The 11,781-nt window shown below is 39.4% G+C and overlaps 1 protein-coding gene across 1 annotated transcript; it reads left to right on the plus strand.

The window, feature by feature from the left end:
• The first annotated feature begins 732 nt into the window (after nucleotides 1–732).
• Nucleotides 733–3,190, plus strand: LOC116027109 (TMV resistance protein N-like). Its single transcript, XM_031268535.1, has 4 exons — nucleotides 733–1,146; nucleotides 1,725–2,006; nucleotides 2,102–2,148; nucleotides 3,037–3,190. The coding sequence occupies exons 1-4, from the start codon at nucleotides 733–735 to the stop codon at nucleotides 3,188–3,190; spliced, it is 897 nt and encodes a 298-aa protein (XP_031124395.1).
• Nucleotides 3,191–11,781: the final 8,591 nt, after the last annotated feature.

Consider the following 11,781-nt stretch of genomic DNA (forward strand, 5'->3'; position numbering starts at 1 on the left):
TCAGGTTCGAAGGAACATGCGTCGAAACAGTTACTAACAACATATTTACTCGATTGAATCAATCCATTCAAGCTTCAACTGTTCTTGAAAACAATTTCGTGGGATTGGAATCTAGACTTACCGATGTAGGTAAGTTATTGACACAGAAACCTGGTGATGTTCCATTCATTGGGATTTAGGGTATGGGGTATTGGCAAGACAACAATTGCAATGGTTGTTTTTAACAACTTTTTGAGCCAATTTGATGGAGCTTGCTATCTTGGTAATGTTAAAGAACATAAGATCACTAAATTGCCAGGGGAACTTTTAAAAGCCATTCTAAAGGTGGAGAATATGAAAATAAACGATGAGTTTGATACCCTTCCCTTTATACGGGAGGTGGTGGGTTCGAGCCTCAGTGGAGGCAATACTAACTCTTGTGCTTCAATTGGTTGAGAAAGTAGTTATGAACAGATACTGCATTATAATAGAGTTAGTAGTATTAAAAAAAAAAAAAAAAAAAAGATGAGTTTGATGGAATGAGGAAGATACAGAGATAGTTTAGAACGAAAAAGGTTTTGATTGTTCTTGATGACTTCCAGGTGGAACAATTACAGAAATTAGCTGGAAGTCAAGATTGGTTTGGTAGGGGAACTGAGAGAGGAGGAAGCTATTCAACTGTCCAGTTTGTTTGCCTTAAAGGAACCTGCGCCTGGTGTCAAAGAACTCTCTGGATTAATAGCGCGTTATGCTATGGGTCTTCCATTAGCTCTCAAACTTTTGAGTACTCATCTTTGTGGAAAAAATACTGACAACTGGAATACCATCTTGACGAAACTCAATGACACTGACTCCCTCCACACCCCTAAAGATAAAATTCTTGCGGTGCTCAAGATAAGTTTTGATGGGCTAGATCCCGACTATAAAAATGTATTTTTAGATATTACGTGTTTTTACAGAAATTGGAGGGAAGAATATGTAAAAGGTGTGCTTGACAGTGATCTATCTATGCTCATTGATAAATCTCTTATATCAGTCCAAAATGGAAGAATTGAGATGCAGGATCTAATCCAAGAAATGGGTTGGCATATTGCAAGCCAGGAGAAACCTAAGAGCAGGTTATGGCAGCTTAATAAGGATCGTGTTGATATGTTAAGCGGAAAAATGGTAAGGCAAATATACTGTAGGAAGCTGTAGTAAATATATTAGTTGATTAAAATGATGGTTGTAGCTTTCAAAAAAAAATGATGGTTGTAAGAAGCGGAAGGGTCAGGTTCCCATACACATAAGGCTTCCTGTGCGGTCATGGAGTCACTCACAATTGGGTACGCATAAATGTACCATAAAGTGTTTGGAAATGCATCATTAGGTGTGGTGAATTTTGTGTATTTCATTCTTGTGCATTTCCGAACACTTGTAGTGCATTTATGTATATCTAATGGTGCAGTCCACACGACCCCACGGAAAGCTCAGTCGGTATTTGAATCCGTGTATATATATATATAGTGTGGTTTTTTCTTTCGTAGATGCATGCATATAGTAAGATTAGGTTATGACGTGGTTTAATTATATTCCTTTCTAATTAATAACTTGAAGGTTCCTTTTTAAATTGTAACAGAGTCAATAATACTAAAAAAAAAACAAAATTAACTTGAAGGTTCATTTTTTATATTCTCCTCCCAAATGTATTGAATGCATATATTAAAAAGATTAAAGTGTGTACTGTCTCTGTTTTCTTCTTTCAGGCTAATAAAGACATAGAAGGTATTAACTGGTTTGTTAGATGGGATGCTGATGAGAAAATTAGCTTTGAAATTACTTTCAAAAAGATGACAAATTTGAAGATGTTCAAAGTTGGTGGTGGTAGTAGTGATTTCCATCTCATGGATGATTATCTTCCTAGCAGTTTGAGGTGGCTTGAAATTGCATTCTATCATTTCACTTCATTACCAGAAAGCTTTGCATCATCCGAGCTTATTGGTCTTTCTTTGCGGTTTAGTTCTCTAGAGAAATGGAGCATAACTCAGGTATATGATTCTAATCTGACTTGCTACATGCTGTGTGTCTTTTTTCTTTTCATCAAAGACTTCAGCATTGTTTTATTTTCCATCTTTTCTTGCAGAAATTAGACAAATTGATCCTTTTGGATCTTAGCTTTTCCGAGTCTTTGTTAGAAATCCCATATTTTTATTGGATGCCAAATTTGATGAGATTAGTCCTTGAAGACTGCATCAATTTAAAAAAGGACCACAAATCCATTGGAAATCTTAGCAAGCTAGTTTTATTGAATTTAAGGCGATGCAGGAAACTTAAGGAACTTCCTAGCTTCAATCAAGTTTCATCTCTCAGCTCTCTTGATCTTTACGAGTGTAAAGAATTAAAAAAATTTCCAGAAATTAAGGCAAGAACGCCACATCTGGTGGAGTTGTATTTAATTAATGTTGGAATGGTAAGACTCTCGTCATCGATCCAACAATTGCATCACCTCATTAGGCTTGTATTGGGTTTTTGCAAACATCTTGATTGCCTTTATGACGAATTATGTGAGCTGAAAAATCTCAAATTAAAGTTCTTGAGATTATACAATGCAAAAATCTAAAGTCATTGCCAGACAATGTTGAAGGCTTGATCTCGTTGGAATACTTGAGTCTGATAGGAAGTGATTTTGATTCTTTACCTGAAAGTTTCAATCAACTTCCTCGCCTTCAATACCTTGACCTCAGATATTGTAGTGAAAACTATCAAAAACTATAAGCCAACTATATGCAGATCCCCGTTTTGCCTTTGATGGAAACATAGCTGGCGTAGCAAAAAAGTGCTCAGAATTACATTCACTTGGATTCTCTGTTTATGATGATAAAAGAGGGCCTTGGCCAGGGAATTTTTTAGCTAAGATGTGTATTCATTTTCCGTTTCAAAGAAAGACTCCTTCCAGTGTTAACTTTCCACTTTCTTCACTAGTGGATCCTATCACTAGGGCCAATGCCTTGAGATTATTTCAATACCGATGCTACAAGCTAAGTCAAATGGTATCTCCATTGATCTTAATTCTTTCAGGTGTTGTAAAAGCTTTGTGGGGTTTGCTGTATATTTCCTCTCTTCAAAAGAGGAAGTAATGGAAGCAGTTGATGATATATATTGCAAAGTCAGAGCCAAATTGTCATACGAAGATAATATAATGGAAATGAAGTTTTCCAAAGTAAATGTATGATTGTCTGATGGATTTAATTACCCGGGGTATCCCGAATCATTAAACCCAATGAATAAAGAAGGCTACCGAATGATGATTCGATAGAAAAGACAATTAATAATTGTCGTGGAGACAATTCTTGTATTGATATAGTATAGTGCTGTAAGAAGATTACAAGGGAATTTGAGATATAATTAAACATAAAAAAGATGTTTTGTAAGGGAATTAGACGTGATCTTGTAATAACTGCACGGGGTTATTTTATACCGATAAAATCTCAACCTCTCAAGTTAAACTCATGATGGGCCACGAGACTAAGTCAATGCCCCTACGGTGGGCCATGAGACTAAGTCAAGGCCCATCATTCTGGACCCAGAGACGGGCACTGGATTCGAGACTCTTCTTGGGCTACTCGAGTTATGCACTTCCGAACCCCGGGTCTGTATTATATTGGGCCGCTTCTAATATCTCCATCATCAGTCCCCCACTCTCTGAGCTGCGAGAAGTCGTCAGTGAAAGAGAGTAAACGTCTGGCCCAATCGAAATCGCTCGGGGCTTAATGGTCCAGGGTCAGCTTGAATGGAAGTACTTTGTTTGCCCAAACACGTTTTAACCCTGCACCACTAGCCTTGCAATCCCATCCTTCTCCGTTCGGGCAATGCGGGGTTGCTTAGATTTTTGCTCGCATAATGTTGTATATACATATATTTTTTGTTTTCTGTTTTGTGTTTGTATTTTCTTTCTTTTTCTTTTTTCTTATCGTTTGCTTTTTCGCGTTGGCGTTAAGGTACCTCAACCCTCAGCCGTTAGCGCACCCGTTCGATGGTAGGCAAGGTGTCCAACCTTGTACCCTCCTTAGGTTGTCAGTCGTTCTAAGTCGAGACCATTCGGTCTTACACCTAGAGACTCTTCCGTTCGGCGATAGGCGAGGTCGGACCTCGTACAACCCCTAGGGATTTTAGTCGTCCTAAGTCGAGGCCATATAGCCTTGCGTCTAGGGACTCTTCCGTTTGGCAATAGTCGAGGTTGGACCCCGTATCGCCCCTAGGGAGTTTAGTCGTTTTAAGTCAAAAATCCTTTGATTTTTTTTAGACTTAAAAGACTTGCCCCGTTCGGTGATAGGTGAGGTCGGACCTCGTATCGCCCTTAGGGAATTAGCCGCTTAAATGAGGTGGGCTAAGACTTCGACCATGAGGTCGACTTTCGAATTTGAAATTTTGTAATTTTGTCCGGGAGGTCGGCCGCGGAGATCCTTTGAGAGGTTGGCTCGACCCCCTCTCCCCACGAACAATAGTAAAATAAGTATTACGAAATTTTGCTATTTTATTATGAAGTGCAATTTAAGGGGTCGAGCCACCTTACATGCAATATGCCAATAATATGCTCTTCTATCAGGTAGTGAGCGGGGGCGGGCCCCGTACCACCACTAGAGAATGCCAAGGTCAAGGTTGGCACGCACAACCTCGTCGAAAGATTAATTAATTTTCTTAGCGCTAAGTGAGGTCGGACCTCATAGCGCCATTAGGGAGAACCAATTTCAATACTTTGGGTCTTTTTTACGTGAGCTTCCTCCAATGTCTCACTCCTTGATAATTATATAAGATATATGCTAGACTGCTAGTAAACCATTATGTCAACTCAAATATGATGAATAATCCAGAGTTCTCCACATGACATATCCATCTTCGTTCTAATTAACATAATTTTATTATCTAAGAAATATAGATAATGTTATGTACGCACGTATTGGTGGAAGTGCATGCATGCCTGGATTCTCCCAATTGTGGCATGTCATCATGTTCTCCATTTCCAGAAGTTTTTCTTCTTCTCTCAGGGTTGATCGCCACTTGAAAAATGCATCAAACAGAGCCTATGCTTCTAGGAACATCTCATGTGCCTTTGCAATTTTCAATCATAATTCATATCCCAAAAGAGAAGTAACTGACACCAACCATTATGGATGTGACACACATTATTTGCACGAGTAAATGAATGTGCAGAGAAGATGATTACCAACAACAATTTTCTGTGGCATCGCGATTTTCTCCTATGGTCTTGCAGGCTATTGCACTGTCAATCTGTCAAAGCCGGGGTGACCTGAGGAATTGTGAGCACTCTATTTCTCTCATATGTAAACCTAGACCGAGATACACGATGCTGCCACCTTAGTCACATTTTTATATTCATCACTGGAAGGGGCAACAACTAGCTAGTGTATCAAAGACTGGATGGCCAGATGATTTTAGATGGATATACCATGCATTATGCTTTCTAGTGCCTTAAATAGCTTAGGGCTTGAGAGTTTTGATGCAGTGTAAGTATAATAATTCTTGCATCCTCCTCTGTGGGTGGACTTCAGGAACAAATTAAAGATCAGATAAATTAAACGTACTGTCAGATTTCCATGTCATCATGACCAGCACCGCATTTGCATTCTGCATCCTCCTCCTGTTCTCTGTTGCTTTGAAAAAGCTCTTCATTAGGATTGTCAATGGGTATGTCATGCAGATCGAGGCCCCTCATCCTCCTCTTCATACAAAACAATATCTTCTTCTGATATTCTCCAAGTGAGCGACAGCAGACAGGTTCATCTTCACAAATCATCTTATGATATTAGCTTGTCTTGGAAATTTTTAATTTGGGTCTCCCAAAATTGCGCTGTAGATCCCAATGTAAATAGTACTAACTCATAGCAAGTAAAAATTGTTAAAGAAATTAACACAAATTAAGATAAGCGGGTGGGGCTGCAGCGAGGTAGTGACAGTGCCATACCGGCCAATTTAGAAATGCTTCGAGCCTTTGAGTTATGACGACGTGCGGTAGTCTATGGCCATCAAAGGATGCTTGTCAGCTTTCGAAGGCTTCCTGCTGGTTCCGTCGAGTTGTTGCTTGGTGTGGCGAGACTCTTCTGGCAGGTGTTGAGGTAGAGGGCCGAAGCTTTAAGGAATTTAATCGACAGCTTCTTCGATCAAATCCACAAAGTTATCTCTTGGATGCTGAAGGCCAAAGATCCTCTTCTAAGCTGCCGGATCGCATCCAAGAGAATTCGCGGAACGGGTCCAGGATGAACACTCTGGGCAGTCGTATTGCAGAGCTTTATGCATGAGGAAGGATGGAATGTTGATCCTTTTCTCCGGTCACTGATTTTTGGACGTTTGATTCCTGGGCAATCTCAACGTGGCTTTATTTTTATCCTCACAATAAATTTTCCGATTCTCGACTTTTCACAGAATTTGATCTCTCAAACAACAATTCTCTCTCATCCTCCTCGCAAAAATCTCCTAGCCGAATTAAACAGAATTTGCGAGAAACCGGCCGTCCATATATGAATTATATTAATGAACCTAGCTTTTCACAGTCAAATGCATGTCGCCGCCGCCAATCTGATAGGTTTCATCAGTCCTCCTCCACTCCAAGGCTTCTCTACTACCCGGGTCGCTGAAATACGAGACCACGATGTTCCCAGCTAAGTGCATTCATTCCAGTACGAACGTCGGTGGAAGTGGATTCCAACGAGCGTTAACGAGCGCTGCTTTGTTTATATGTACTCTGATCTGGATAGCCGAGCGAACGTAAGATGTAATGTTCAGACTCTATTGCTCTTATGTCATAGACCCAGACCAGGATCATCGATCCACACCCCGGCGACGATCCTTCAGCGAACATCAGAATTCCATGCCGCCGTGACCAGCACTGGTTTTATTGTTGCGGGAATGAAGATCGATAGATGAAGCTGTGTTTGCCAGAAATGATGGTGACATACGATCCATGCCATCTCGTATTATTGTAAGCGATTCCTTGTACATTCATATTCTCATTGCAACTATGAAGCGCTAAGGATCTATAACACCAAACGTGACGTTCAAGGCCGAAAAAGTGCTAGGCGATGGCATTCTGATGATTTGGTTTTGATTTGTCGATGCTATTTTAGTGTGCGATCAGGGGTTGCTCTACGATGGGCCATGAGACTAAGTCAAGGCCCATCATTCTGGACCCAAAGACGGGCTCTGGATTCGAGACTCTTCTTGAGCTGCTCGAGTTATGCACTTCCGAACCCCGGGTCTGTATTGTATTGGGCCGCTTCTAATATCTCCATCATTGTCGATCAAGATAGATGTAATATGTGACAGAGACATGTGTTTCCTCTACATACCATTTAGTAGTTTGTGGCCTGCAAAATCTAATACAAATATAAATACTGTAAGCCCAAATGACTTTTTAAGATTTGAGATGAACTTTGTGAATTTGAAAGCCACTGCAGATTGGGGTTGTAGTTTGTTTGTTATATAAAAGGTAAACATATTAACTTTGGTTCTCCTTCATTTACCATCTTTCTCAATTTTTTTAATACTTTGTATTACATAATATGGTACTTTTAGTAATTAACTTTCCAATTTAATTGCATGTTTTAGTTTTCTCTTTTATTTAGGCCAATGAATTCATATCAAGCATACTTATTTATTTTCTAAGAAAAGTATTAAATTCTACTTTTTAATTATTGAATAAATAACAACAATGTTCACGGCATAATGCTTTTATTTTTGTCAGGAGGAAAAGACCAGATAGTTGGGATGATAGTCGTCAAGGTACTCATACTTTGCTCCTTTGTACTATTATATATATTATATCATATTGCATTATAAATATTTTATACCTTAGGAGGATATTAGATATTTGGTTCAATTCGAATATTATATTCTCCGTATAAGATATTTATCTATGATAATATGAGCATGTATAATATATTACATAACTTTATTTTATTCGAGTTAATTATGCCATAACCTTCACAAATATGTTATATAGCTAGGTTTTTAACTTTGCCATTTAAAATACATGCATGTGTATTTGTTTATGTCTTTCTTTGTTTATAAATATATTAATGTGTATATAAATATATCTATATATTAATTAAGACATTAAACAAAAACAACAAAAAAAAAATGTTTAATTCCTTTGATATCAGCAGGATGCACAACTGATATTGGACCTTTGGGCATGTTGGAATACTTGAATCCCAGCGGAAAGAAATTTAAACATTTTTTACCTGAAGACATCAGCCGATTTCTTCGTCTTCAATACCTTGACATCAGTGGCTGAGTTAGCAACCAAGTATTCAGAATTATATTCTGTCCCATTCTCTTATCCTATTCATAAAAGCAACATAGCTGATTTAGTACCTGGGGAGTTGGCTAAGAAGTTTATTCCTATCACATAGCCTTTTCTAAATAGAAACACTCCTTTTGCGGTAACATATCCTCTTCAACCTTACACTGATTATAAAATAAGTGAATGCTGTTAGAAAAACATACATGCGCAGCGGAAGCATCAATTACTTTTTCTATGATTCTATGTAAAAAGGGAGTTAGAAAGTTTTACCTTTGAAGCGTGCTTTGGCAGAATCAAAACCGTCCAAACGTCCGGCCTCTAGTCTGTCCACCAGTCAGGCACGTGAGAACTCCTAGAGATTTTCACGTGAAAAATCTTTTGTGAATTATCTCTCTGTCACTTCTCTTAGTTAAGAAATAGGGCAAGGCTTATATATATATAGCCTGGTTTGGGCCCAAAGGTGCTAGCCTTTTAAAAGCCCAAATCTACCTAGTATTGAATTAATTCATTAATAAGTTATTAATGTATTAATTCAATATCGATAACTTTTTATCGATTTCTTTTAAAGTTCTCAACATTACCACGAACCTTTTAAAGTTCTCAACATTACCATGAACCATTATGGTGTAACTTTCTAGGTTCGTAGTCAAACTAGCAACGAGTAATATTTAATAACTCATTATTAAATAACTCGTAAGTCATGAGTGACATCTAGCAGTATATCATGACTACCTAGTTGACAATGAATATATTTTAATATATTATAATGAACCTTTCCGTTACAAATATCATGCAACATTCCTTCCACACAACACTTGTTCCGAACCAGATAAAGGTCATGGTCAAACTTGGTCAAACCCATAAACCCAGTCAATATGTCTATTCAATATTCTTAACCTGAAGTCCAACTTCATTGTACTCTGGCCAGAGATTCTCGTTGTATGATTATTGAATAGACTGGAACATCCTTGTTACCTCAAGGCGGTGGATCCTCTATTGAACGCACACATGTCTTCGTACAATACTGAACTAGGCCACCAAGTACACTTATAGTCCCATAAGGAACAAAAGACGCATACTGACAAAAACTAGTCCACCATATGTACGAGACAACCATGTTGTCTCAAGTCAAAGGATTATTGCATACTTGTAACATACAACATATCGATGACACGTAAGTAAACACCATGCAGTACGTTGTAGTTAGTCAATGTTCAATGACTTGTTCTCTAACAATCATCTACATGTCCACTCTCTGTATCTCATACAGAGTGGCATGAGACTCACCATAAGAAGGACAATGTGCTAGTCTTATCGGAATTCTAATGCCCAATTAGAATTCCTATGACTAGGAACATTTTTTTTTTCGCGAAGAAGTTAACATTATGCATTAATCAAACGGGGGGCAGAAAAACCCCTAAAGTCATACATGAAGGCTTCTTGCACTGGAGTCGGCAAGGAGAAAAAATCACGATACAACAAAGGGGAAGGGCGGTTTAAGCCAAAAGAAGCTAAAGCGTCGGCCACTTTGTTCGCCTCTCGGTAAGAATGAGACAAAGAAGGTGACCAAGTAGCAAGCATGTTCCGAATATTATGAATCGCATCGCGTAGTTTCCACGGAACTTCGTGTAAATTAGAGGAAACAAAGCTAATCAAAGAAGAGGAATCAACCTCAATAGCTTTAGGGAAAATGGCAGCCGATTCACACCAAATGAGTGCGGATTTAGGGAAAATGGCAGCCGATTCACACCAAATGAGTGCGGATTTAGGGAAAATGGCAGCCGATTCACACCAAATGAGTGCGGATTCAAGGGCAAGAACTTCGGCTTCCTGAGCAATGAGTGCGGATTCAAGGGCAAGAACTTCGGCTTCCTGAGCGGATGATGCCTTTAGCGGGAACGAGAGCGCAGCCACAAGGTTACCAGTTGAATCTCTAAGACAGGCACCACCTGCGGTTCCAGAGCTTGCGAAAGATGCATCCGTGTTTAGCTTAAGCCTTCCCGAAGGTGGCTTAGTCCATTTGATCCAAAGTGTTTTGCGCCTTTTCGGGGGAGTAAAAGATGCTGCAAAGCCTTCCCGGATGAGGATCGTATCGGAGGTTCCATTTGAGCGCAATGGTGATGCTATAGAGAGCATCAGAAAATCACGTTTCACCATATTAATTATTGAACAGGTGGAGAAAGTAGTTCCGTTATAGATTGCTGCATTGTATGAAATCCATAGATTCCAAAGAATTGTTGAAGGCATAAGAAGAATTACTATGCCAGCAGCAGATGTTGGTGATGCTGCCAACCACCAAGAGTGGCAGGCTGCACGAATGGAAGAAGCATTTGAGAAGTTGATGTTGAAAGTTGCTGCAAAGTAGGACCAGACTGAGGTAACCCTGCTACATCCAAACAGGCAATGCTCCATGGTTGCTTCTTCCTTCCAACAAAATGGGCAAACCGATGGCAAGTTAACACCAAAACGATACAAACAGTCCGGAAAAGGCAGGAATCTGCGGAGGGTTTTCCACATAAATATTGATAATTTAGCTGGCAGAGGTTTCACCCAAATACTTTTTGAAGAAAATGTAACCCCTGCTTTTGGCCGGAATAGCTCATATGCCGTGTTCATTGTGAATTCCCCGGATGAAGATAAAGTCCAGATTATGTTGTCATTAGTGGTGATCATGTTGGCCTCTACATTCTCTGAGATCTCTACCATTCTCTTCCAAACATGGGAGCTTGATGAATGACGCATCCCATCAGCATATCTAGCTCGCATGTAGTTTGTCCATAAAGAGGAGTCAGTGCGGTATTTGTACCACAATCTAGCAGTGTTTGCTTGTTGAATAGCTTTTAATGATTGGATGCCAAGTCCTCCCTCATCTACTGGATAGCAAAGCTTATTCCACGAGGCCCAATGAAGCTTCGGTTTTCCTTCAGAAAAACCCCAGAAAAATCTCGCCATTCGCTACTCTATATCTTTAATTGTTTGCTTGGGGAGTTGGATAACCGCCACTGTATAAAGAGGGATGGCTGTTAGCACATGTTTTATAAGAGTCAGGCGGCCACCCAGGGATAACAATTTTCGTTGCCATCCCAATAATTTCCGATCAATGGACTCCAGAATATACTGATAGAAAATGATTTTATTTCTACCACGGAACAGATTGACTCCAAGATATCTGAAAGGTAGTTTTGAGTTCCTCATCCCCAGAGTGCGTTCCATAGCACGAAGGCGGTTAATTGGGCAGTGCTTAGAAGTGACAAAAAAACTCTTGTGGAAGTTAATGCGTTGACCTGATGCTGTTTGATAAACGTCAAGAGTTTTAGAAATTCCTTTCAGAGTTGGAAGTCCCCCGTTTGCAAAAATAATGATATCATCTGCGAATGCAAGGTGCGTTATTGTTGGGCAGCTCAGAGACGTCACATATGGGGATAATAAGCCTGTTCCAAACTTGTGGATCAACATGCTTGAGAGGGCTTCTGAGGTCAGTATGAAAAGAATTGGAGATAGTG

Source organism: Ipomoea triloba, chromosome 8 (genome assembly GCF_003576645.1).
Source record: "Ipomoea triloba cultivar NCNSP0323 chromosome 8, ASM357664v1".
In the NCBI taxonomy this organism is placed as follows: domain Eukaryota; kingdom Viridiplantae; phylum Streptophyta; class Magnoliopsida; order Solanales; family Convolvulaceae; genus Ipomoea; species Ipomoea triloba.

Coding starts and splice junctions, on each gene's coding strand:
- LOC116027109 (XM_031268535.1), top strand. CDS start 733: ATGGGTCTTCCATTAGCTCTCAAACTTTTGAGTACTCATCTTTGTGGA. Junction 2,007..2,101: donor AGAAATGGAGCATAACTCAG/GTATATGATTCT, acceptor CTTTTCTTGCAG/AAATTAGACAAATTGATCCT. Junction 2,149..3,036: donor CTTAGCTTTTCCGAGTCTTT/GTTAGAAATCCC, acceptor TAATTCTTTCAG/GTGTTGTAAAAGCTTTGTGG.